This window comes from Oncorhynchus nerka, linkage group LG12 (assembly GCF_034236695.1).
Source record: "Oncorhynchus nerka isolate Pitt River linkage group LG12, Oner_Uvic_2.0, whole genome shotgun sequence".
In the NCBI taxonomy this organism is placed as follows: Eukaryota; Metazoa; Chordata; class Actinopteri; order Salmoniformes; family Salmonidae; genus Oncorhynchus; species Oncorhynchus nerka.
The window spans coordinates 63,140,504-63,168,204 of record NC_088407.1 but is presented as its reverse complement, the minus strand read 5'-3'; the positions used below and the strand labels follow the sequence as shown (position 1 = coordinate 63,168,204).

Here is a 27,701-nt window from a genome sequence, read left to right as displayed (position 1 = left end):
CAGCATTCTCACATAGGTATTCCTCTTGTCCAGATGGGTTAGGGCAGTGTGCAGTGTGTTTGAGATTGCATCGTCTGTGGACCTATTTGGGCGGTAAGCAAATTGGAGTGGGTCTAGGGTGTCAGGTAGGGTGGAGGTGATATGGTCCTTGACTAGTCTCTCAAAGCACTTCATGATGACGGAAGTGAGTGCTACGGGGCGGTAGTCGTTTAGCTCAGTTACCTTAGCTTTCTTGGGAACAGGAACAATGGTGGCCCTCTTGAAGCATGTGGGAACAGCAGACTGGAATAGGGATTGATTGAATATGTCCGTAAACACACCAGCCAGCTGGTCTGCGCATGCTCTGAGGGCACGGCTGGGGATGCCATCTGGGCCTGCAGCCTTGCGAGGGTTAACACGTTTAAATGTTTTACTCACCTCGGCTGCAGTGAAGGAGAGGCCGCATGTTTTGGTTGCAGGCCGTGTGGGTGGCACTGTATTGTCCTCAAAGCGGGCAAAAAAAGTTATTTAGTCTGCCTGGGAGCAAGACATCCTGGTCCGTGACGGGGCTGGTTTTCTTTTTGTAATCCGTGATTGACTGTAGACCCTGCCACATACCTCTTGTGTCTGAGCCGTTGAATTAAGATTCTACTTTGTCTCTATACTGACGCTTAGCTTGTTTGATTGCCTTGCGGAGGGAATAGCTACACTGTTTGTATTCGGTCATGTTACCGGTCACCTTGCCCTGAATAAAAGCAGTGGTTCGCGCTTTCAGTTTCACGCGAATGCTGCCATCAATCCACGGTTTCTGGTTTGGGAATGTTTTAATCGTTGCTATGGGAACGACATCTTCAACGCACGTTCTAATGAACTCGCACACCGAATCAGCGTATTCGTCAATGTTGTTGTCTGACGCAATACGAAACATATCCCAGTCCACGTGATGGAAGCAGTCTTGGAGTGTGGAATCAGATTGGTCGGACCAGCGTTGAACAGACCTCAGCGTGGGAGCTTCTTGTTTTAGTTTCTGTCTGTAGGCAGGGATCAACAAAATGGAGTCGTGGTCAGCTTTTCCGAAAGGAGGGGGGGGCAGGGACTTATATGCGTCGCGGAAGTTAGAATAGCAGTGATCCAAGGTTTTGCAAGCCCTGGTTGCGCAATCGATATGCTGATACAATTTAGGGAGTCTTGTTTTCAGATTAGCCTTGTTAATATCCCCAGCTACAATGAATGCAGCCTCAGGATGTATGGATTCCAGTTTGCAAAGAGTCAAATAAAGTTCGTTCAGAGCCATCGATGTGTCTGCTTGGGGGGGGGAATATATACGGCTGTGATTATAATCGAAGAGAATTCCCTTGGTAGATAATGCGGTCGACATTTGATTGTGAGGAATTCTAAATCAGGTGAACAGAAGGACTTGAGTTCCTGTATGCTTTTGTGACCACACCACGTCTCGTTAGACATAAGGCATACGCCCCCGCCCCTCTTCTTACCAGAAAGATGTTTGTTTCTGTCGGCGCGATGCGTGGAGAAACCAGCTGGCTGCACCGACTCCGATAGCGTCTCTCCAGTGAGCCATGTTTCCGTGAAGCAAAGAACGTTACAGTCTCTGATGTCCCTCTGGAATGCTACCCATGCTCGGATTTCATCAACCTTGTTGTCAAGAGACTGGACATTGGCGAGAAGTATACTGGGGAGTGGTGCACGATATGCCCGTCTCCGGAGTCTGACCAGAAGACCGCTACGTTTCCCTCTTTTACGAAGTCGGTTTTTTGGGTCGCCGGCTGGGATCCATTCCGTTGTCCTGGGTGAAAGGCAGAACACAGGATCCGCTTCGCAAAAGTCATATTCTTGGTCGTACTGATGGTGAGTTGACGCTGCTCTTATATCCAGTAGTTCTTCTCGACTGTATGTAATGAAACCTAAGATGACCTGGGGTACTAATGTAAGAAATAACACGTAAAAAAAACAAAAAACTGCATAGTATCCTAGGAACGCGAAGCGAGGCGACCATCTCTGTCAGCACCGGAAGTATGTTTTGTTCGATAAAGTTCATATTTATATCCCAAAATATCAGTTTATATTGGCGCGTTATGGTCAGAAATACATTGTCTCAAACAAACCACATCAAATTACAGAAATACTCATCATAAACATTGATAAACGATACAAGTGTTAAACACACGAATAAAGAAACTTCTCCTTAATGCAACCGCTGTGTCAGATTTCAAAATGGCTTTACGGAGAAAGCACACTTTGCGATTATGCTAGGTCTGCACCTAGCCACAGAAATCCATACAGCCATTTTCCAGCCAAGGGGAGAGTCACAAAAGTCATAAATAGCATTAAAATTAGTCACTTACCTTTGATGATCTTCATCTGGTGGCACTTCCAGGTCTCCATGTTAGACAATAAATGTTTGTTTTTTTCGATAATGTCCGTCTTTATGACCAAATACCCCCTTTTTGTTTGCGCGTTTTGTCCAGTAACCCGAATGCTTAAGGCGCGTGCACTAAGCCTAGACTAAAAGTTTTTAAAAAGTACAATAAAAGTTAGTAGAAACATGCCAAACGATGTTTAAAATCAATCCTCTGGTTGTTTTTGTCATAAATAATCAATAATATTTCAACCGGACAAAAGCTTCGTCAATAGGAAAGGAGAAACAAGAAAGGCGCGTTCCCGATCAGGCGCATGACTGATGAATGGAAATTTCCACTGGCCACTGATTGAAAGAGAAACGGTGCCTAAAGACTGGCCACATGTAGAGGAAGCCATAGAAACCGTGAACTGGGTCCTAAGTCTTTGTATGGTGGATAGGCTTTCAATGGAAAAACAGCCTTTCAAAATGATTTCTATTTACCTTTATTTAACTAGGCAAGTCAGTTAAGAACAAATTCTTATTTTCAATGACAGCCTAGGAACAGTGGGTTAACTGCCTGTTCAGGGGCAGAATGACAGATTTGTACCTTGTCAGCGCAGGGATTTGAACTTGCAACCTTCCGGTTACTAGTCCAACGCTCTAGCCACTGGGCTACCCTGCCACCCCAAATAATAGTACTTCCGGGTTGGGTTTTCCTCCGGTTTTCGCCTGCCATATCAGTTCTGTTATACTCACAGACATTATTTTAACAGTTTTGGAAACTTTAGAGTGTTTTCTATCCAGATCTATAGATCTAATTATATGCATATCCTATCTTCTGGGCCTGAGTAACAAGCAGTTTAATTTGGGCACGCTTTTCATCCAAAATTCCGAATGCTGTCCACTACCCTAGTGAAGTTAACAACTGTTCCACTGGTGCGTGTTCATCAATTGTTCATGGTTCATTGAACAAGCATGGGAAACAGTGTTAAAACCCTTTACAATGAAGATCTGTGAAGTTATTTGGATTTTTATGAATTATCTTTAAAAGACAGGGTCCTGAAAAAGAGGCGTTTCTTTTTTTTGCTGAGTTTACATGGACAGGACCAGGCCATTCCAGAGTTGTGAACAACTGTTTGTTTGCTTGTTTTACCAACCTTGCTTGGGGTAGGGCTTTGTCCAAACAACGCCTCTCCCATTGGGTAGTGGAGGCTATCGCCAAGGCGTACAGTTGTCAGGGATTGAGTATGATGGATCAGGTACATTACCATGTACCACAACAGATTGGAAAATCGGGGCGTTTTGCAAGTGTCCCATAGTGAGATGTCGAACCGAGTTGACTGAATGATATCTTTGGGTTACGATATGTAACCCTGGTTCTCTGAGACATCTCACCAGATTGTCCCTCTTGCTTGTAAGAGGTAGTTCTTAGAATTATCTTTAAAGAAAATTGAACCTTTATTTAACTAGGCAAGTCAGTTAAGAACACATTCTTATTTTCAATGACGGCCTAGGAACAGTGGGTTAACTGGCTTGTTCAGGGGCAGAACAACAGATTTTGTCAGCTCGGGGATTCAGTCTTGCAACCTTCAAGTTACTAGTCCAACACTCTAATCACTACGCTATCTGTCACCCCAGAAGAGCTGAACTATCTGTTCAGATCCCAGTCCTACCTACAGATTCTGTCATAGTTGTTTGTAAATTTAATTGAAATGTTTAATTATTACCACATAGATGGCTGCCGGTACTACCCACCGTCGAATGTAAACTTAAATGTTCATGTCTATTATCTACATTTCTATGATTTCAATAGGTTTCCTATGGAGGATTGACAATAAAATTGAAAAACAACATATATTCCCATTCAAGTTAACATTCTCTGATGTGTGGACCTTCAACCATCTTTGTGGTACCATTTGAAAGTTGAAATGTGAATTTTATTCCCCTTTTATTACATTTATTAGCCAAAACATGGCACCCACCCTGTATTCAAGAGCATGTTGTGTCTCAACTGATGGCGGGCACAAGACAAAAACCTAAGATCTAAAATATGGTCTGAGCTACAACATATGAGAATTTACAAGCTTTTAGAATTGACGTCTAAGGTAAAATTATAATTTTAATAAAAATCATTCTCAACCATTTATCTTTTCCAGTGATGAAGACATGGATGGTATGGTGTAATCAGGTTGTAATACATAAGTAATTGCTATATACAGCCTGAAACTAAACCCTAAAAAAATTGTGTAAATGTTCCTTACAATCCAGAATGTTGAATAAAATTACATTTAAACTTACTCTACCTGTAGTGTTTGTCCTTTTGAGACAAAATAGCCACAGGAAAGTATTGTTTACCAGCCTTTTTAGAGAGCTGGTAGGTTTGGCACCAAAGTAAAGTCAGTGCTCCCGTCAACAACTATTGAACCAATCATGCCATGATAATGAACATAGTATATTCTGAATCAGAGGATGGAGTAAAATCACCACCTTTTTTTGTGTGAATTGAATAATTGTTTTTGTTCAAATTAAATATTTTAAAAATTACAATAAAATAAAGAAATGTCTGGATTGTTCTCCATCCTCAGCTGATTCAGATGATACCATTTCCACTGGCATGGCATGCTTAGTTCAATAGCTATTGATGAAAGAACTGAATACCCAATATAAAACTAAATTTACCTAGGTGGCAAGCCAAACCTTGTACTTACAGGCTCTCTAAAAAGTCAGGTAAACAATACTTTCCTGTGGATATTCTGTCTCAAATGTCGACCCACTGAAGGACCAACCACACAGACACCCGATATAAACTTACTCTATGTAACTTTATTCAACATTATGGCTTGTGAGGAAACTTTCCAAGTTTTTGCAGTGCTTTGTTTCAAAATTGTGCATTACCGCCTAATTAATCAGACTAGGCATGGTGGGGTATGCAAAATAGGTCAACTTTGAACATCTTTATCTCTTGAATGTTTTGGCATTCAGGTCCAAAATGTCACTTTCTAAGTATGGAATGTTTCGTTCAACTCAAAGGGGGTGCTGTCAAAAAGTGATTGAATGCAAATAGATTTACCCTATACCAAGAATTGGTTTCTAGCCTGATTTATTTATTTTGTCAGATGCATTCACTCAGTAGGCTGAATTGCTACTGTATCAGATATATCTTTTTTTTCAACTACAACAACTAAATGAATTCTGAGTCCGAGTCATATGACCGTTTGTTATAACTAGTTAGTTAACAAAAGCTGTAGGGTACAGTTCGAGATTGCAATGAAAGTTATTTATTTCTGTATTGAGCAATCTCGGCAATGCAGTTGATGACAATTTGCTTCGAGAAGCAGCCATTCGCAATGCACAGCTTCAGTTATCGAAATGCCAGACTGAAATAAACAACTTTATAGACGATAAGATAACACTAGCAGAGACAGCACTAGCATGTAGGCTAGCTAGCTACATACAGCTAGCCAAAGACAAGATGCATCAACATCATTATTGTACTGTGGGAAAATAGCAAGCTATTTTCTACAATATATATTCTAATAACATCGATTACTGGCAATAGCAGGATAATAAAATCACAAACTTACCTTAGGCTTGTAGAGCCACTTTCGAAACCGATTCATCGTTTACCTCGCCACCTTACCCCTCCTTTGTCACCGACCGTTAACGTTATTCTACCTGTGCGAGACAGACTACTGAGGCTAGCAAGCTAGCTACGTGGGAAATGTTGAACCCAATATGATATCCGAAATTGTAATTTAAAGAGTTCAAGTGTCTAACAAATTTCCTGAACATTTACGTTGTGTATCTATGTCAACAAAATCTACGGTTGGCTAGTGCCTCACTGCCACTTTTCCAGTCCAACGGGAAAAAGCAATCATCCACGGATGGCTTCCATAGCTGTTCTCTCCCTCTGCTTGATGACAGTCACGTTGACAACATCGCCACCCACTTTCCCAGGGAAATGCTGCGTTCAAGACAACTGGGAACTCGGAAATGTCCAACTTCAAAACTCATTGTAGAAAGATGTCTATGGAGGGGGGTCAGTGCCTGTTCGAAAATGCAATGGTTACATAATAAATCGGATTGTAAAAATTATAAATGCGTTATTATTATATATCAGTGTACACGAGTAATGCCACAATTAAATTGCTAAATTAAAATTAAACTAGAAAATGGTTCATTGAAAATGGTAAACAGAAAAAGACAAACGGTAAACAGAAAATCGTAAATGTAATTAAGCTTTTTCTTTTCTTTTCAATGTACATTTACATTTTCAAAGTGTATGCAAATTGCTTCTTGGAAGCCTGAACCAGGAGAGTAACGCCACACCCCCATGTGTAGTAGTACATCCTAGCCATGTCGGGCTCTCTGTACATAGATTTTGGACTTGACATGGTAATTACCATTTTCTGTTAACCATTTACATTTAGAATTTCCCTTTTCAATTAGCTATGTTCGATTCATTTTAACATAGCAATTTTATTGTGGCATGAATAATGGGCACTGATATGAAAATATAAATGCATTATTATTTTCACATTCCTATTTTAGCATTGTAGTTTCGAACGGGCACTGATAAGACCACATAGCTTCCAAGTAACTCGGACATCTATCAGAATCAACCAATAGGAATCCCTAACAAAAAAAAACGGAGCAACTTTTTACTCGGAGGGGCCGACTTTCCGAGTTGTCTTTATGTCATGAACGCGGCATTTTGGCTTGCACTACGTCACTATAGTGTACGTCATAATCATTGTTGATCCTGTCAAGCGAAAATATATATTTTTTCTAAAATCTTGGTACATTATTTTCATTAAGTAGTTGGAACACATCACAAAAATGAACCTTTAAATGATGTCATAATGGTGTTTGTCACAATGTGTAAATAATAATGTTGTTGACCGCTGTTTTGTGTTACTTGGCAACGACCAAACATCGGAACTGTTTTGAAGCTACAAAAACACATCGAGGGAAAAAAATGGGTTTCACATTGCTAAAGACCTTCGATTTATGAAGCAACTATTCGGCAACATTTTAGTCCTGCAAGGAATGCGTTGAGTTCTTTCAATATAGCTTTGCGACATCCATGGTAAGGGTCCAAGCATGGACACATTTTGCGTGTCAGAAAATGCCTTCAGCGCATCACTGATACGTTTATTAATAACCAGTAGATTATCATCTATGTGTCTGTCGTCTGTCATTGTGGTCAGGTAGCTACCTCAATCCAGCCACCCACCACATTCATTCATTGAGACGATTTTAATTTCACCAAATGCCATTCTGTCCCTACTCTGCTTATGCTCAGGTGTAGCAGAAGATGGCACAAGGCTATGCAACACTTATCAAGGAAGCCACTCTGCTCCTGGACAAGTTCAATGCAGACAAACAGTGTGTGGAGGAATTTACAGAGGATGCTTCAAAGGCCATCGAGGTAACTACCTAAATGGAGTAATGTGTATGTATGGATGTGATGGATTAATTAATTTCATGCCCTATTATAAGGCATAAAGTTATCATGTTAAGGTAAGACCCAGATGCAGACAACGTCAAGTTAACATTTTAATAAGCCAACAGGGACAGGCAAAAGACAGGTCAAGGACAATAATCCAGATAGCTGGGGCAAAGGTACTGGACGGCAGGCAGAAAAGGTTAAACAGGAACAATCATGAGACAGGAACAGGGGGAAAACCGCTGGTAGGCTTTACGAAACAAAACGAACTGGCAACAGACAGAACACAGGTATAAATACACAGGGGTTAATGGGGAAGATGGGTGACACCTGGAGGGGGGTGGAGACAATACCAAAGATAGGTGAAACAGATCAGGGTGTGACAGTAACCCCCCTCTCCTACCTGGGGGCATACCTGGTTGACCGGGGTGTCGGCGTTGGAAATCTGCGATGAGGCCTGGGTCCAGGATGTCCCTGGCGGGGACCCAGCATGTCTCCTCCGGGCCATAACTCTCCCAGTCAACCAGGTACTGAAAATCCCTGCCCTGAGGTCAAACCTACTGGAGACGCCTCACTGTGTATGCCAGTTGGACGTTGATGAGACAGCCACTGCGAGAAGCTCCCGATTCCCCACATAGTAGTTCCTCTCCGTGCCATTGAGGCAGTGGGAGAAGAAGGCGCAGGGATGCAGTTTAAGGTCCAGGGCAGAACGTTGGGACAGGACAGCCCCCACTCCAACATCCGAAGCATTCACCTTCACCACAAATTGTCGGAAAGAGTCAGGATGAACCAAGATAGGAGCACTGGTGAAGTGATTTTTGAGGTCCCGGAACGCCCGTTCAGCGGCAGAGGACCACGTGAACGGAACCTTGGTCGAGGTGAGTGCAGACACGGGGGAAAGCCAAGGTGCTGTAACTCCGGCTAAAGCGGCGATAAAAGTTGACAAACCCCAAGAAACGTTACAGCTGCACCCTAGACGTAGGCTGAGGCCAATCCACCACCGCTGTCACCTTCCTGGGATCCATCTGGACACTCCCAGCAGAGATGATGTAACCCAGAAAGGGGATGGTGGAGCGATGGAACTCACAATTCTTGGCCTTTACAAACAGTTGATTCTCCAGAAGGCGTTGAAGAACCTGCCGGACATGGAGCACGTGTTCTTGGGGGGAGCGGGAGAAGACGAGAGGGTCATGAATGTAGACGAAGACGAACCGGTTCAACATGTCACGGAGAACATCATTTACCAGAGCCTGGAACACAGCAGGGGCATTGGTGAGGCCAAAAGGCATGACCAGATACTCGTAGTGGTAGCTGGCCATGTTGAAGGCGGTCTTCCACTCGTCTCACTCTCGTATCCGCACCAGGTGGTAGGCGTTCCATAGATCCAGCTTGGAAAACACAGTGCCCCCCTGGAGCGGCTCGAAGGCCGAGGAAATTAGTGGTAACGGGTAACGGTTCTTAACAATAATGTAATTGAGTCCCCGGTAATCAAGGCACAGGGTCTTGTTCTTTTTCTCCACGAAGAAGAACCCTGCGCTGGCGGGAGGGGGACCGATAAATCCTGCAGCTAGGGAGTCCCCAATGTAGGTCTCCATAGCCTTGGTCTCCGCTCCCGACAGACCTCCCTAGCACCACGCCGCTCCTGGGACAAGGTCAATCCCGCAGTCATAGGGTCGGTGCGGCGGAAGCGAAGTGGCCCGGGCCTTGCTGAACACCTCCCTGTTCAGCAAGGTACTCCGCGGGGATGGCCGGAGAGGTCCAGGGCAACTTCCGTGCCCCCAGGAAGACGTCCTGGGGCAGGTTGCGCTGACTTCAGGCAATAGAAGTAGCAGAACGGACTCCAGCCCATGATGGCACCCGTAGACCAGTTGATGAGGGGATTGCGTGGCTGGAGAATCCCAAAACCACGGGAATCTGAGGAGACTTGATGAGCAGAAATTGAATAGTCTCGCTGTGATTCCCTGACACCCGTAGGTTGATGGGACTGTTATGAGTGACCCGGCCTATAGAGCGGCCATCTAGCGCTCTATCATCCATGGGAATGGAGAGGGGCTGAGGACCTGGTGAGATTTAGACTGGTTTCCCCACAGCCGAATGGCATAAAAAGGGGTGCGAGCAAGGGAAGCAGAAAAGTTCTCCATATGGCCCACCAGAGTACTCGCTCCTACCGGTGAGCCTGGTCATTTTAAAGGACACAAAAGAGTCCCGCAATACAGACAACTCTTTGTGTTGATCCTGTATTACCATTCCGCTGGCGACAGCCCAGCCCTGCCTAATTGACTCGGCCATCTTCGGCATCTCTCGGGGGAGGTCAGGAAGCGTAGGGATCTCTCGGCAACCGGACCGTCGGAGACTTCCGGGATGACGCGGAGGCCAGGTGGAATCCCTGGATGTGCGAGCAAAGTCGAATTTCCTCTCCCTCCGTTGTTCATCGATGCGGATGGTCAACGCGATGAGGGAATCAAGATCCGTAGGTAACTCCCGAGCAGGAAGCTCGTCCTTGATCTCCTCTGAGATGCCGTGCAGGAACATATCGAAGAACGCTTCCTGGTTCCAAGCACTCTCCGCTGCCAACGTGCGGGAATCCACTGCATAGTCTACCACACTGCGGGAGCTCTGCCGAAACTGGATGAGCTTCCTCGAGCTTCTCTCCCACAGAACAGGGCATCAAAAACCGTCACCTCTCCTACGAACCCCTTCGAACTAACACATATGGCCGGCTGTTGTTCGCATACATCAGTAGCCCAGGTGAAAGCCCTCCCGGACATCAGTGTGATGAGGTAGGCTATCTTGGAGCGATACAAGGGGAAGGAGGAGGGCTGAAGCTCGAAGACGAGGGCACACTGAGCTAGAAACGCCCGACAGGTGCTCGGCTCTCCATTGAAATGTTCCGGGGGAGGTAAGCGGAGCTCCCGAGAAGGCAGACTGATGGCGCTGCTAGCAGCTGTTTTACCTTAGGGGCTGTGTTGTTACCACCGTGGTAGGCTGCCTCCCAGACAACCCGCGGAATTGCTTGAGAAAAATGTCCAACGCCCAGTCATGGCGTTTAGCCAACGTTTGTACCCCTCCATAAGGCCACGAAGTAAGGCTCCTTGGGAGGAGATGGTGTCGCAGAGCTGGCCCTGGTCTGCTGGGTCAGTCATGGCCAGTTCGTACAATCACGTTTCAAGGTAAGACCCAGATGCAGACAACGTCAAACTTACAACAGTTTAATAATCCAACAGGGGCAGGCAAAAGATAGGTCAAGGAAAGGCAGGGGTCAATAATCCAGATAGGTGGGTCAAAGGTACTGGATGGCAGGCAGGCTCAGGGTAGGCAGAGGTCAGTAATTCAGATACGTGGGGCAAAGATACAGGACAGCAGGCAGGCTCAGGGCAGGCAGAAAAGGTAAAACTGGGAAATCTACAGGACATGAACAGAGGGAAAACTGCTGGTAGGCTTGACAAAACAAAACAAAACAAACTGGCAACAGACAATCAGAGAACACAGGTGTAAATACACAGGGGATAACGGGGAAGATGGGCGACACCTGGAGGGGGGTAGAGACAATCACAAAGACAGGTGAAACAGATCAGAGTGTGACAAAAGCATGATTTTAAAGATAAGGAAGGAGATCATTGATCCAATTAATGGTCAGACCAGAGCCATATACTGTATATCCATACTGTACTACAGCTTCGGTATTACAAACATTTCAGATAACAGTTTGTCTTTCTTACCACCAGAACCTGGATGCCTTGGATAAGAAGTTTATACTGGATATCGTTTCTGGATGCATTGAGCAAAAAAAGTTATTGGATGTTGTCATCAACGTCTTTTATGCTCAGAGTGGGAAATGCTTACTGAAGGCTGATCGTAACCAGTTAGCCAGTAAGTTCATCACATCATTTCAAGCATATATTATTTTGAATAACTTCAGAATTCTAGACAATGTTGATTTTGTTGTTTTAAATTTATGAATGAATAGGGATTCAATTGTAATGCTGGATGGGTGGGCGGGGGGCATTGCTTTCAAAATCATGATCTGGCCACTTGTCTCTTCTATGCTTGCTATATTTGTGTTCCACAGTAATATGTTACTTCAGCATGTTCCTCATTGATGACCTTGGACTGGAGTGCTTCAGCAAGATTGTCAACTCTTTGGACATAAAAAAGATGCACAAAGTGAGAAAAGTACATTTTCTGTGATCTAATGGCACTTAGGAAGTTAGGATGCAACAACAATGCAATTTTTTCACAGTTTGGGTTAATGTTATGGCTCATGAAAGAAATCAACTTTCTCTGCCAATCTAGTCACTCACCCTAATATAGAGGGGGTTATCTTTGTGGTAGTTTTTGGGTCATGAAGTTTGAGTGTCAAAAATGTTAGCCTATTAAAGGCCCAGTGCAGTCAAAAATGTGATTTTTATATATATTTCCACACTATAAGGTTGGAATAATATTGTGAAAATGATGATAATACCCTTTTAGTGTAAGAGCTGTTTGAAAACACCGCCGGAAATATCAGTCTGTTTTGGTGGGATAAAGTTGTGGCCTGCGTGGTGACATCACCAGGCAGTAAATGAGCTAATAGAACAATAAGAAAGAGAGTTCCAAACCTCTCTGTTATCCGATAACAGCTAGTTTTCCGTTTTCCCAACCCTACTCAGACCACTCCCCGACAAGCCTAGCAAAATTTGGGCTTGAGAAATTGCTAAGAAGCTATTTTTGTTTATTTTTGACCATTTTTTTATTTAAAACAATACAGTAAGGTACTTAATTGTTACCCAGAAATGATTTGATATTGAGATAAAAATGGCTGCATTGGACCTTTAATGTAATGAAACCGTACTTGGACTGTGAATGACAGTATAAATTATGGTTTGGCAGTTCCTGAGTTTCTTCTTCAACATCACAAACCTCAGTACCTGGATCCAGGGGGAGTGGAGTCAGATCTATGATGCTGCCTATGTGGAGAGGAACTGGATTGCCCCGCTGCTAAGGTGCAGCACTGTAAAGACATTTATGTTATACCTAAATACATTGAATCACCAATTATTCTGTATTGTTTTGTTGTTGTCTTTATTATGTGCTGTTGCTGTCTTGCTCTTTGCCATCTCTTTTTCTAATAGCTACAGTTTTCACCCACTAGGTGGCGCCCTGAGATTGATATTCTAATGGTTCAGCTTGCATCCAGAATGTCTAGAGGGAGTCGGTTTAAAAAATCCACCAAGAAGAACACTGAGCCCCACGAATTTTCACTTACCAAACCCAAAGCTCGCCCCCTCCCTGCACCTGAGCCCATCCCCCTGCAGGAGAAACACCAGCTGGTCAGTTTCAAGTTTCAGTTTTACCAGAGGCTCCCACATGAAAAAATACTACAGTTTACTATAGAATATCAAATCAAATCAAATTGATTTATATAGCCCTTCGTACATCAGCTGATATCTCAAAGTGCTGTACAGAAACCCAGCCTAAAACCCCAAACAGCAAGCAATGCAGGTGTAGAAGCACGGTGGCTAGGAAAAACTCCTAAATACTACAGTATTTACTATAAATGTATGTATAACGTAGAATACTATACTACACACTAGTATGCCTCGATCATGTGTAGTACTTACTATAGAATGCTGTAGTATATTGTAGAACACAATAGTTAACAGTACAGCAGTCGGCAAAAGCACTAAACTTTATTAAACTATTTATTTATATTTTTATTTAACCTTTATTTAACTAGGCATTTCAGTTAAGAACAAATTCTTATTTACAATGACGGCCTACCAAAAGGCAAAAGGCCTCCTGCGGGGACTAAAAATGAATTCAAATAAAACATAGGACAAAGCACACATCATGACAAGAGAGACAACACAACACTACATAAAGAGAGACCTAAGACAACAACATAGCATGGCAGCAACACATGACAACACAGAATGATAGCAACACAACATGACAACAACATGGTAGCAACACAACATGGCAGCAGCACAAAAGATGGTACAAATTATTTTTGGCACAGTCAACAGCACAAAGGGCAAGAAGGTAGAGACAACAATACATCACGCAAAGCAGCCACAACTGTCAGTGAGAGTGTCCATGATTGAGTCTTTGAATGAAGAGATTGAGATAAAACTGTCCAGTTTGAGTGTTTGCTGCAGCTCGTTCCAGTCGCTAGCTGCAGCGAACTGAAAGGTCGAGCAACCCAGGGATGTGTGTGCTTTGGGGACCTTAAACAGAATGTGACTGGCAGAACAGGTGTACTGTAGTAAATACTACAGTATTTAATTTGCATATACCCTGCCCATTCCCTTCCCCCATATCCCAATTTGTGCCACCCATAAGCGAGAAACCTACATGCCAAGTATAGACCTTTTTTTTCCTTCTTTTTTTCCCACCATTATTGAACCAGGTAGGCTAGTTGAGAACAAGTTCTCATTTACAACTGTGACCTGGCCAAGATAAAGCAAAGCAGTGCGACAGAAACAACAAAACAGAGTTACTCATGGAATAAACAAGTGTATAGCTGCTCCAGGAATAAACAAGTGTATAGCTGCCTGAGCCAGTTTCATGATGACTGTTCCCCAGTCCACCTGCTGTGCTGCTGCTCCAGTTTCAACTGTTCTGCCTTATTATTATTCGACCATGCTGGTCATTTATGAACATTTGAACATCTTGGCCATGTTCTGTTATAATCTCCACCCGGCACAGCCAGAAGAGGACTGGCCACCCCACATAGCCTGGTTCCTCTCTAGGTTTCTTCCTAGGTTTTGGCCTTTCTAGGGAGTTTTTCCTAGCCACCGTGCTTCTACACCTGCATTGCTTGCTGTTTGGGGTTTTAGGCTGGGTTTCTGTACAGCACTTTGAGATATCAGCTGATGTACGAAGGGCTATATAAATACATTTGATTTGATTTGATTTATAGTCAATAACACAATAGGAAAAAAAGTCAATATACAGTGTGTGTAAATGGCATGAGGAGGTAAGGCAATAAATAGGCCATAGTAGCAAAATAATTACAATTTAGCAGATTAACACGGGAGTGATAGATGAGCAGATGATGGTGTGTAAGTAGCGATACTGGTGATATATATTGTGTTCAATACAGAAAATATAATTTATTTTACATTTATTTAACTAGGCAAGTCAGTTAAGAACAAATTATTATTTACAATGGTGGCCTAGGAACAGTGGGTTTACTGCCTTGTTCAGTGGCAGAACGACAGTTTTTAAACATGTCAGCTCGGGGATTCGATCATAGCAACCTTTCAGTTACTGGCCCAACGCCCAACCACTAGGCTACCTGCCGTCCCAGAAGAGCTGAACTATCTGTTCAGATACCAGTCCTACCTACAGATTCTGGAAAATTTGCTCTTTTAGTATTTCTCCAGTAGGTTTCCTCAAGGAAAAAGACACCACTTCTATATTAAAGATAATAAAACAAAACACCTAAAATACTACAGTACAACAGTAATGTCTGCAAAAACACTACAGTAAATACTACAGTATACTACAATTTGTAAAAAGACTACATTAATTACTATAGTGAATACTACAGTAAAGCCTGCAAAACACTACAGTGAATACTATAGTATTTATGCCATAGTATACTACAGTATTTTTTCCAAAGTCAGAACCTTATTGATACAGTATCATAGTAGATAGGCTATTCTATTTTTATAACCTTCATAGTGACCGCTGCTTATTGTTTCATAGGTGCCAACCAGCACCTACAGAGTTCCAAAAGAGAAGCAGGTCATGGAGGAGGTCAAACAGAGGAACCGTCAGAAGGCAGAGGTATGTTGTGTCTGGTATCTTATTTTAACACCTAGTTTTCTCCGGCGCTCATACATGCAATAAACCCCGGTTTTCTTTTCCACCCACAGCAAGTTCTGTATGAGGCCAACACTCAACAGTTCAAGTGTGCAAACCCACAAAAGTCTGAGCGCACCAAGGTAGGTGAATGTTCCACGTAAGAGATTTTTAAATACATTTTCTTGCTTCAATGTTTTTTTTCTTCTATATGGGTATCCTGTTTCCATCCAGCTTAATCATACTGTAATTTGGGGTTTTAGGCTGGGTTTCTGTACAGCACTTTGAGATATCAGCTGATGTACGAAGGGCTATATAAATACATTTGATTTGATTTGATTACTGTCTGATTTACAGAGTGTCATGTCCCAGATTGTACGAAGCCATGATGCCCAGCTCAAGTTTGATTCACTCCACACCTCTGGAACCCCAGCCACCCATAAGGTAGCTCTCACATGATACAGAAATCATATACCGTAACTGACAGACACACTTGTCTATGTGCGTGTGTGTATACCCATGTGTATTTGTATATTTCCACCAGCTTAACAACCTGCCCATCAGGCTCAACACCACGGCCATCCTGCGGGAGGGGGCTCTGTATAACCGTCAGGTGGAGGAGGAACTACGCAGGTACGACACAATATAATCCCTGCATCTGTGCCTCCTATATCAGTTGTGCCACTATACTTCAGGAATTAATCACTATTGCTGACTGTATAGTTGACATATTTGACATAAAAAACTAGCTGCGCTAGTGGGACACTTGTGACAGCAGCTAGAGTGGAGAGGTTTAATAATGTGTGCTGGGTGTGTTACGGTAACACAGGATGGAGCGACTTGTAGAGGGGGCGGGCGAGCCCTCCTCGTTCCTGCAGTGGCAGAAGGAGATGCGGGAGCGTGATCTCCAGGAAGAGCTGGCCCAGGTGGAGCGTCGCCGTCTGGAGGGTCGCATCAGCTACGAGGAGGCTGCTCTCGCCCGCACCCGCATCATGGAGCGCAACCAGAAGACTGCACTGCTAAAGAAGGAAGAGGTGTGTGTTATTAGAATGAATTATTTATGTGTTCATAGTGTTATTCAGTTTTGGAATCATTGAATCGTTGAGAAATGGTAATTGGCTATATTAAGTGTTCCTGTTATTGTGAGTCTCTTTGATGGAGCCTGTCCTGTTTATGATTGTTTGCAGACTGCCAAGCTGATGCAAAGATACGCAAACAAGCGGTTGCAGGAGGAGAAAGAGATGAGAGACCTGGTGCAACAGGTAGCAGATGGACACAAAAACTCAAAAGCAGCTAAAGTGAAGTTGCAGGAGTTCAAACAGCGAATAGGTGACTAAACTATAGCATTACATCACCCCCTGTTCCCACATTTTTATTTATTTGATTTTACCTTTATTTAACTAGGGATGAGAAATGTACCCTTTCTCAATTACACCTGCTTTGGTGTTGTGGTGCAGCAGACAGTGCTTGGCGAATTGGGGTCTCATTTCTGTGTGCTTTTGTGTACGTTTGCATTCCAGTAAAGGAAGTGTCGGAGCAGAGTGGGGAACTCCTTCGTCAGGCCCTGGAGGAAGCACAGGCAGAGCTGAGCAGGAAGTTTGAGATTATCTGTCAGATCCGGGCCATTGAGTCTGTCCCCCTCATCAGGCACAAGTTTGTGGATGAAACAGAGGTGAGCAGGGGAATGGATCTTGCCAACATAATAGAGTATAAAGGCATTTTGCTGGGTTCTGTCAGAAGAAGGTTGACTTTTATGATGAACAATATACTGTATTCTGATCTCTCCCTGTCAAAGACAGCAGGACATGACCTGCTTGGGGAGATGTCCCTGGCTGAGCTGCGGGAGCGTCTGGCCATGCTGAGGGATGCAGAGCAGAGAGAGCATCAGGACAGGAGGGGGCGCATTCTGGAGGACAAGAAAAGCAGGGAGCAGCTTTTGCTGGAGCAGCTGGACACCATCGCCCTCCACAGGACAGCCCTGGGACAGGCTGCTACACGCAGGTCAGAGCAACTAAAACACTCGCATGCCTGGCTTGCACACAGAAGGCATGTCTGAGATGTACAGTATCCTAATGTGCATATGGTGTGAGGCAGGCAGGAGGAGAAGAGAGCAAGGCGGGAGCTGCAGCAGGGAGTAGCCGAGGACGAGAGGGTGGTGGCTTTGCAGAAAAGGCTGGAGGAGAGGCAACAGGAGCGCCAGAGGCTGAAGCAGGGCGAGAAAACCAAAGCCAAGATTAGTGAGCAATCTGCCACTCATGCCCTCAAGAGCTGGAATCACAGGAAGGTAAGCATAAACAGAAATATAAATATTCCAAGCTGTGTTTGGATTTGCTAGAAGATGTTCAATAACCATCTTATCACTCTCTCATCCCAATCATGTATGTATGTATGTGTGTGTGTGTGTGTGTGTGTGTGTGTGTGTGTGTGTGTGTGTGTGTGTGTGTGTGTGTGTGTGTGTGTGTGTGTGTGTGTGTGTGTGTGTGTGTGTGTGTGCAGCAAAAAATGGAGGAACAACACTGGGCAGATTTGGAGCAAAGATTGGAGCGTCAGGTCCAGCAGGAAGCTCCTAACACTCTCTCCCAGAAGAAAAATACTCAAGGTCTAGACATCAGCCTCTGAATGTCATTCTCCTAGCATAAGGACCATATTGCATGTTTGCTCCAAGTCTTTGAGAAGCCCTCATTTCATATAACAAGTACAACATGCATTTTGTATTTACTTTTGTTAAGGCTACTATTGCTACTCTTATCAAGAGGATGTCAGCATGTAAAGTTGAAAAACAAAAAATATTTTGTTGTGCTCTTATGCCACTGTACAATTTAAAGTGAACCCAAATCTTTGAACTATGTGTTTTATTTCCTTACGTTTGATTTGATTTAGTTACATTGGAATGTAACTTGTATGTTCAAGAATACCCATGCATGGGTGAAAATGGGCGCATTCGAAATAGCAGCGAGTAGAGAGAGACTGACTGATCGACAAATCACTCTGAATGTTATTTGAAGATCAGTCAGTCAGTCACAAATTACCCATGATACATCATTCCCGGTTTTGATGCTCTTGAACGCGGTCATGTCTAATCGACGCAGAATTTACATAGCCATTCGACTCGCGTTTGGGATAATTTTTGCAATTTAGTTTACTCTAATTATTTCAACCTGCTAACGTTACGTTAATTATCCTAACATGCTATGAAAAGTCACTGCTGACAGTGAGCTACTCACATATGCACAGCAGCGACACTACTGCAATTCATCCAGGTTTGAACCCGAAAGTATCTGTCAGAAAGGTAACAACCAACATATACATTAGCTTGGTATCTTTCTTTTTATGTACGAATGTTAAAATGCTATTTCATACATGGCTGCTTTTTAAACGAATTAGCTAGTTAACGTTAGCTAACAGTTTGCCTGTTTTTCTTTTACTTGGCCAGCGAGGGAAAAATATAAACACGTCCGTTAGCTAACGTTAGTTAGCAAACGGAGTTCGTAACAACAATTGATTAGTAAGTTAACTAACGAGCTTGCTAGTTAACTTACTAATCAATTGTTACTTACTACGTTGATTGAAGATACAGGTAACTGCCCAAATAATGGAAAAACCGAGTAAATGAGGGATACCAAAGTATATTGATTTCTGATTTAATTAAGCAATTAACATCCCACCATGCTTAGGGTCATGTATAAAAATAACGTTTTATTGGTCGCATAAAGTTACACATATTTAGCAGATCTTATTGCGGCTGTAGCAAAACACTTATAGTAATATCTAACAATACACAAATCTACAAGTAAAATAATGGAAATATAGAAATATTTGCCAGAGCAATGTCGGTGCGGAGTATAAATATGTATGTGTGATAGGATGTAAAATGCTGGGCATGCCATTATTTTGGCAATTTTTGGCTACCATGCATGACAATGCCCCCATCACTGAATGATTTGATGAGCATGAAAACGATGTAAACCGTATGCCATGGCCGTTTCAGTCACCAGATCTCAACCAATTTGAACACCTATGGGAGATTCTGGAGCGGCAACTGAGACAGCTTTTTATACCACTTTTATACCACCATCAACACACCAAATGATGGAATTGCTCATAGAAGAATAGTGTCGCATCCCTCCAATAGAGTTCCAGACACTTGTCAAGGTGCATTGAAGCTGTTCTGGCTTGTGGTGGCCCAACACATGTTATGTTGGTGTTTGTTTTATTTTGGCAGTTACCTGTGGTTTTAGCTACTTTAGTTATGTAGCTTGTTCAAGTTCCATTATCTGCTATTATTGTTGCAGGAAGTATAGGCTGTCTATAATGTTGTTACATCCTCAGTGTGTGTCATTTATTTATTTTGCAGTGACAACATGAGTGAGGTAAGTCTGTACTCGTTCCCTATTAATCAGACAAACACGTCTTTCCTCTCCCTTTGTCTACTGATGTGTTTACACTCTTCTGTTGCTTGACTGTACCCTACCCATATGCGTCCAGGCTGAGCAAGATAGAATAGAGATCCCTGATACCAGATGCTCCAACAATACAAATGAAGGCACAGCAGACAGCAGCAACACGTCATACCTTGATACCATAGAGGTGCTGGAGAGCAGTGAGTAAAGGCCCATATATATTCCTGTTCATGAGTATTTGGACAGTGAATCTATTATTTTGAAAATTTTAAATACAGTACCAGTTAAAAGTTTGGACACAACTACTCATTCCATGGTTTTTCTTTATTTTTTACTATTTTCTACATTGTAGAATAATAGTGAAGACATGTAAACTATGAAATAACATGGAATCCTGTAGTAAGCAAAAAATATATTTTATATTCTTCAAAGTAGCCACCCTTTGCTTTGATGGCAGTGTTGCACACTCTTGGCATTCTCTCAACCAGTTTCATGTGGAATGCTTTTGCAACCGCCTTGAAGTAGTTCCCACATATGCTGACCACTTGTTGGCTGCTTTTCCTTCACTCTGCGGTCCAACTCATCCCAGACCATCTCAATTGGGTTGAGGTCAGGTGATTGTGGAAGCCAGATCATCTGATGCAACACCAACACTCTTTTTATTGGTCAAATAGCCCTTACAGAGCCCGGAGGTGTGTTTTGGGTCATTGTTCTGTTGAAAAACAAATGATAGTCCCACTAAACGCAAACCAGATGGGATGGTGTATCGTTGCAGAATGCTGTGGTAGCCATGTGTGTTAAGTGTGCCTTGAATTCTAAGTAAATCACTGATGGTGTCACCAGCAAAGCACCCCCACACCACCACCTCCATGCTTCCTGGTGGGAACTGCACATGCAGAGATAATCCGTTCACCTACACCTACTCGGCGGTTGGAACCAAAAATCTGAAGTTTTCCACTGGTCTAATGTCCATTGCTCATGTTTCTTGGCCCAAGCAAATCTTTTCTTATTGGTGTCCTTTTTAGTAGTGGTTTCTTTGCAGCAATTTGACCATGAAGGCCTGATTTCACACATTCTCCTCTGAAAAGTTAATGTTGAGATGTATCTGTTACTTGAACTCTGAAGCATTTATTTGGGCTCCAATTTCTGAGGCTGGTAACTCTAATGAACTTATCCTCTGCAGCAGAGGTAACTCAGGGTCTTCCTTTCCTGTGGTGGTCCTCATGAGAGCCAGTTTCATCATAGCGCTTGATGGTTTTTGCAACTGCACTTTCAAAGTTCTTGACATTTTCTGGATTTACTGACATTCAGGTCATAAAGTAATGATGGACTGTCATTTCTCTATTTGAGCTGCTCTTGCCATAATATGGACTTGGTCTTTTACCCAATAAGGCTATCTTCTGTATACCACCCCTACCTTGTCACAACACAAGTGATTGGCTCAAACGCATTAAGAAGGAAATAAATTCCACTTAACAAGCCACACCTGTTAATTGAAATGCATTCCAGGTGACTACCTCATGAAGCTGATTGAGAGAATGCCAAGAGTGTGCAAAGGGTGGCTACTTTGAAGAATCTGCTACATTATTCTATTCCATGTGTTATTTCATAGTTTTGATGTCTTCACCATTATTCTACAATGTAGAAAATAGTAAAAAACAAAGAGAAGCCTTGAATGAGTAGGTGTGTCCAGACTTGACTGGTACTGTATATATTCAAGCATTTTGGATTTTGAGATCAAATGTTTCATATGTGACAGTACATTATGTCCCCTTTTATATTTGAGGGTATTTTCTATGGGGTGAATTTAGTGCCGACAGAGATTTGAATCACATAATTTTGAGTTTGTGTTAAGATATTGAATTTTGAATTCATAATTTTGAATTTATGCTCAAATTGAATAAATAAAACTTCTATTTCATTATTTGAAATTGAATTCCGTTTTCAAATTCAATATTTATATATTCAGTTTCAATATGATAGATAATGCATTCATTTTTTTATTTTATTTTACCTATATTTAACTAGGCAAGTCAGTTAAGAACAAATTCTTATTTTCAATGACGGCCTAGGAACAGTGGGTTAACTGCCTGTTCAGGGGCAGAACGACAGATTTGAACCTTGTCAGCTCGGGGATTTGAACTTGCAACCTTCCGGTTACTAGTCCAACGCTCTAACCACTAGGCTACCCTACCCTGTTCACAAACTGTCATTTAAGTTCCTCAAAGTTTCATGTATTCATCTTCTCAGATGCATTCGAAAGTATTTAGACCAACTTTTTTCCACATTTTCTTACTTTACAGCCTTATTCTAAAATCTAACCCACTGTTCCTAGGCCGTCATTGAAAATAAGAATTTGTTCTTAACTGACTTGCCTAGTAAAATAAAATTAAAATAAAAAAAATCACCAAACCACGCTCTTTTGATGAGTAACCTTGCTGGATCGTGAAGATTTGTAATAGTGTAGCAGATCGGGATCTGTGACTTTTTTAGTAGTGCGATAGGCTGGAATGCTTCAGGAGGGCGGTCACGTGTATTTTCCAGGCATAAATCCTGAGTTTGAGTCTGTCCTTTACAGTGGTGCCACTGGACTCGGATCTACAGTTGCGCTCAGCTCAACCACTGGAGTTGTTGGGGGGTGAATGTCGCAGATGGGGATCTGTGAAACTCAACCATCAGCCTGAAGTGTCGTCCCTTGCGCAATTGAATAAGGCCCTTTTCAATAGTGTGGTGGGTTAGAGTCCAGGGCATACAATACATTTTTGGTCCACCAGCCACTGTGGCAGGTAGATTTAAAAATCTACCAGCCACTCAGATTTACCAGCCAAAATATTTCAAAATTACACCAAAACTCAAGTCTGAGCATTCTTTGTAATGTTTCTAAAACAGTAAATGTATTACTATGGTATATTGAATAATTACATTTTATTGTCACCTGAGTCTTTTAACTAAAATATCACAGATGAGACAAATGTTCATCTGCCCCTTGTAAGGGCAGGAGGTTACCGTTGTTGTGCGACTCAAGTCATGTTTGTGCCTGTGAGATTGTCTGACTTGTAGAAGAAGCGTTATCTTCTCTTCCCTAGCAGTTTGCGTAGTTCTTTGACTTTGCAATTCATTTACCAGCTATGAAACACAACGGCTATAAATGTGATCATACTTTTTTTTATTGAGAAATGCCCTGGCTGGAAATCTTTAGGAGGGCGGTCACGTGGTTCCAAGGCAGAGATCCTGAATTCAATTCTCGATATCAGCTGAATGAGGGGGAAGCGGTACTCTATAAGCAAGCAGCTTGTCGTCCTTTACATAAACTTCCTGAACTTATCCCTATAGGCTTTAGCTAAGTGGGCTAACAGTCTTGTGACATGCAAGAGACCTGGTTCGAACCCATTCAGCCACAAGATTTAAATAGGGAGTGTAAAGGTTATCCTAAGAAGGGCTGTGACAGGGCTTTTCAACTATACTGAACAAAAATATAAATGCAACAGGTTAAGTGTTGGTCCCATGTTTCATGAGCTGAAATAAAAGATCCCAGAAATGTTCCATACGCACAAAGGTTCGCTCAAATTTTGTGAAAAAAATTGTTTACGTCCCTGTTAGTGAGCATTGATCCTTTGCCAAGATAATCCATCCACCTGAAATGTGTGGCAAATCAAAAAGGTGATTAAACAGCATGATCATTACACAGGTGCACCTTGTGCTGAGGACAATAAAAGGCCACTCTTAAATGCGCAGTTGTCACAACACAATGCCACAGATCTCTTATTTTGAGGGTACACACAATTGGCATGCTGACTGCAGAAATGTCCACGAGAGCTGTCGCCAGAGAATGTAATGTCATTTCTCTACCGTAAGCCTTTGTTTTAGAGAATTTGGCAGTATGTCCAACCGCAGACCACGTGTAACCACGCCAGTCTAGGACCTCCACACCCAGGCTTCTTCTCTTCACCTGCAGGATCATCTGAGACGGGCCACCCGGACAGCTGATAAAACCAAGGAGTATTTATGTCTGTAATAAAGCCCTTTTTTGGGGGAAAAACTCATTCTGATTGGCTGGGCTTGGCTCCCCAGTGGGTGGGCCTATGCCCTCCCAGGCCCACCCAAGGCTGTGCCCCTGCCTAGTCATGTGAAATCGATTTAGATTTGGGCCTAATTCATTATTTTCAATTGACTGATTTCCTTAAATTAACTGTAACTCAGTAAAATCCTTAATTGTTGCATGTTGCGTTTCTATTTTTGTTCAGTCTATATTCTTAGAGACCGAATACAAAATTGTGATTCTCCCTTCTAACGTGTTCTGCACGGCCTGTGATAATCATAGAGGGGAAACAGAAGGCATGTCCATGTTCCAGAGTCCTCACTTTGAGGAATGTGGTCATAATAGCTTATTGCCAAAACAGTAAAAACACTAGAGCCAAATTCATAGAAAGAAAATGAATGCAATATGCCACATTTGCTTCAGAAACCGCCAGAAGCTTCTGTTTACCACAGAGAGTTTGATCTGTTCTCCTCTACCTTTCCTGGCTGGCATAGTACCAGGATGTTGTCTCTGGTTTTGAATCTGAATTTATAGAACTGGATTTGAAAATCTGAATGCATATGAGAAGTTGAATGTATTAAACTTTGATTAACTGAAATGATAATTTGTAAACTTGGTAGACAGTGAACGCAATATCTACCATATTGAAACTTTTTAATATATAAATATTGAATTTTAATATTAAATTCAATGCAAAATTTAATTCATTTCTGTTTCTAATCATGAAATACAAGTTCAATTTCTGAATTCAATTATTAAATTTGTGCATTTCAAAATCAAACATAATAAATTAAATATCCTAATTCAAATTATAAACTATGGAATTCAAATACAATTTCTGTTGGCACAATTTTCATACATATGATTTACTGATTTTAGAAATGAAAGAACTATATTTACTAGCTTTAAGCACCAACTGTCAGAGCAGCTCACAGATTACTGCACCTGTACATAGCCCACCTAAAATTTTGCTCAAACAACTACCTCTTTCCCAACTGTATTTAATGTATTTATTTTGCTCCTTTGCACCCCATTATTTTTATATCTACTTTGCACATTCTTCCATTGCAAAACTACCATTTCAGTGTTTTACTTGCTATATTGTATTTACTTTGCCACCATGGCCTTTTTTGCCTTTACCTCCCTTCTCACCTCATTTGCTCACATTGTATATAGACTTGTTTATACTGTATTATTGACTGTATGTTTGTTTTACTCCATGTGTAACTCTGTGTCGTTGTATCTGTCGAACTGCTTTGCTTTATCTTGGCCAGGTCGCAATTGTAAATGAGAACTTGTTCTCAACTTGCCTACCTGGTTAAATAAAGGTGAAATAAAAAAAAATCTATTCCCTCCATTTGAGGAAGTAATATGTATTTGGCCAAATTTGCTTATAGTGTATTGAAGTAGTCAATAGTTAGGTATTTGAACCCATATTCCTTGTACTCAATGACTGTCAAGCTTGTGACTACAAACTCTTTGGATGCATTTGCAGTTAGTCTTGGTTCTGTTTCAGATTATGCTTTGCCCAATTGGAACTGAATGGGGAATAGTTTGAGTCACTTTTATTGTAAATAAGAATAGAATATGTTTTTTACTTTAATGTAGATGCTACCGTGATTACTCATTATTCAGGACTATCCGTAATCATGGTAGCATCCACATTAATGTAGGAGTGTTCAGAAACGTATTGTTAATTACAATACAATTTACTCCAATGACATACATTCACCATTCAATTCCTATTGAGCACAACATAATCTGGAACACACCCAAAGTAAACTGCAAATGTATCCAACAAAGTGCTTTCATTTCTAAACGGTAAACAGATCTGTATGAAAATACCCTCAAATAAAAGGTGGCATTGTACTATCGCCTCATGAAACATTTTGATCTCAAATTCAGAATGTTGGCGTATAGAGCCAAATTAAAAGTTTAGGCGTCACTGTTCAGATAAATACAGTGGCGTATACCAGTAGGCTTTTTTGTCTGTGTATGCAGGTGTGATTGTTTCTCTGACCCTTTGACAGGTGATCCCTTGGTTGCGGAAGAGGAAATGGTTGATTTGACCTATCAGGTTTTTCCATCATCTTTTGTGGACCTCACCAACAACAATGACTCAATAGTGGTGAGTGCAAATCTGCAAGTAGCCAATTGCATTTAATTGTCACTTCACATGGTGTATGTGATTTTTAATATTCTCTTTTGCTGTTTGATATTGACTCAATTTCCCTGGCCTTTGTCGTCCATTGCAGGTTGTAGATGAAGGTGAGTTTTTAACTGAATATCATCATCATTTAGAAATGTGATTTATATGTTGAGTTGAGGCTAGTGTTTGAATGCCTTTTGTGGGTCCAAAACAAGGTCCAAAGCGAAGACGTGACTGGGAAAGTTACGTGCTGAGCAGTGATGAAGAAGAGGCAGCTGTTATTGTTCCTGACAGTCCAGCGACAGCCCCCCTCTCCACTGCCCCTGAGCCCAGCAGCACAGCCAGGTGAGACCGATCAGACTACCCTGCTTACCTTACTATAACCTGGACAATTGTGACGGTAGCCCCACTCTAAAGGTGTGGTTAAAATGCATGGATTCTGTTGTTCACAGATCAACCCCAACAACAATCAGTTGTCCCATCTGTATGGACACGTTTGGAGAGGTAAGTCAGACTTTTCCCTTGATGTTAAGCCTCTGGAAACTGGCTGGCTGTTGTGTGAAGCATTAATTGTGTGCACCTTGTAAACAAGCTTCTGCCGCACCCCTCAGATAATTGATGGTGGGAGAATGGTTGTCTCCTCCCAGTGTGGTCACCTGTTCTGCAACACATGCATACGTGACTCACTTGCCAAATCACAGACGTGCCCAACCTGCAGGAAGAAACTGAATCATCAGCAGTATCATCAAATTTACATATAATCTGTGTTCCTATTAAACATATTCCGATTGTTGGGGCTTTTTGCACATTGCTTGATGGTTTGGTTCTTTGTTTATATATGGTTTAATGGTCTTGTCATTTATATCTTAAATTTGCACAAATGAGATTTTTTTTTTTACTGGCCACATGTGGGTTTAACACATTTGAGGGAGGAGAATGTAACCAATCAATCATACACGTCGTTGTACGATTGCCTCACTGTACACTATGAAAGTGTATTGTGTACAACATTTTCATCTAATTGTTGTGTTTTAAATGTGTGTTATGCCTGTGTTTAGACCATCTAGATTACATTTCACTGTTGTGACCCAAAGCGTTCTTGAGAGCTCAAAGAAACGCAACTATTTCGTTTGTCCATATGTATTGTTTATAAATAAATAAAGTATTTGTTTTTAGCCCTTTCTGTGTGTTAAAAAAACAACTATTTTTTATAAATATTTATTAGTTCAGATATTGGGTTGGCAGGTAGTCTAGTGGTTAGCGCGTTGAGCCTGTTCCCCGGGAGGCGTCATTGTAAATGAACTGACTTTGCCTAGGTAAATAAAATCAATTGGGCCCCTGTATAGTATGAGATTTGCAACACACATGGAAGAGAATGGGGTGGGGAAAAGTCGAATTCAGGAAGTACAGTTTCACTAATGTTTGCCCATAGGAAAAAAATAATTTAATTAATTAAAGCATTGTGTGTGTTCATTGATTTAATTCAGTTTGCCTGGAGACATCAAGGCCAGTTTGATTTTCTGGTTAGTGTTCTGCGG

General features: G+C 42.0%; 3 protein-coding genes across 4 annotated transcripts in view; 2 read left to right on the top strand and 1 right to left on the bottom strand.

Annotated features, from left to right (window-relative positions):
• Positions 1–6,272, bottom strand: part of zfyve28 (zinc finger, FYVE domain containing 28) — a 54,421-nt gene extending 48,149 nt beyond the window's left edge. Inside the window, 1 exon segment of the mRNA XM_029675499.2 lies at positions 5,923–6,272. Coding sequence (XP_029531359.2) covers positions 5,923–5,958 — 36 coding nt within the window. The 5' untranslated portion in view covers positions 5,959–6,272.
• An 854-nt stretch (positions 6,273–7,126) lies between these two features.
• On the top strand, positions 7,127–18,418 carry cfap99 (cilia and flagella associated protein 99). The gene is made up of 16 exons (XM_029675496.2): positions 7,127–7,427; positions 7,644–7,769; positions 11,513–11,657; positions 11,857–11,951; positions 12,657–12,769; positions 12,919–13,096; positions 15,480–15,560; positions 15,650–15,718; positions 15,933–16,019; positions 16,120–16,208; positions 16,405–16,609; positions 16,763–16,904; positions 17,096–17,247; positions 17,371–17,576; positions 17,670–17,859; positions 18,072–18,418. The coding sequence occupies exons 2-16, from the start codon at positions 7,656–7,658 to the stop codon at positions 18,192–18,194; spliced, it is 1,989 nt and encodes a 662-aa protein (XP_029531356.1). The 5' UTR covers positions 7,127–7,427; positions 7,644–7,655; the 3' UTR covers positions 18,195–18,418.
• An 86-nt stretch (positions 18,419–18,504) lies between these two features.
• Positions 18,505–27,344, top strand: LOC115138557 (E3 ubiquitin-protein ligase RNF4-like). 2 transcript variants are annotated; one of them, XM_029675498.2, is made up of 8 exons: positions 18,505–18,864; positions 19,930–19,945; positions 20,061–20,175; positions 26,045–26,142; positions 26,270–26,282; positions 26,379–26,508; positions 26,616–26,667; positions 26,775–27,344. In XM_029675498.2, exons 2-8 carry the CDS (start codon positions 19,937–19,939, stop codon positions 26,922–26,924), a joined length of 567 nt encoding a protein of 188 aa, XP_029531358.1. In that variant the 5' UTR covers positions 18,505–18,864; positions 19,930–19,936; the 3' UTR covers positions 26,925–27,344. The 2 variants fall into 2 exon arrangements, with proteins under 2 accessions (XP_029531358.1, XP_029531357.1); XM_029675497.2 differs by lacking the exon at positions 19,930–19,945.
• Positions 27,345–27,701: the final 357 nt, after the last annotated feature.

Coding starts and splice junctions, on each gene's coding strand:
- cfap99 (XM_029675496.2), top strand. CDS start 7,656: ATGGCACAAGGCTATGCAACACTTATCAAGGAAGCCACTCTGCTCCTG. Junction 7,770..11,512: donor ATGCTTCAAAGGCCATCGAG/GTAACTACCTAA, acceptor TCTTACCACCAG/AACCTGGATGCCTTGGATAA. Junction 17,248..17,370: donor AGTTTGTGGATGAAACAGAG/GTGAGCAGGGGA, acceptor TCCCTGTCAAAG/ACAGCAGGACATGACCTGCT.
- LOC115138557 (XM_029675497.2), top strand. CDS start 18,802: ATGCACAGCAGCGACACTACTGCAATTCATCCAGGTTTGAACCCGAAA. Junction 18,865..20,060: donor CGAAAGTATCTGTCAGAAAG/GTAACAACCAAC, acceptor ATATGCGTCCAG/GCTGAGCAAGATAGAATAGA. Junction 26,509..26,615: donor GAGCCCAGCAGCACAGCCAG/GTGAGACCGATC, acceptor TGTTGTTCACAG/ATCAACCCCAACAACAATCA.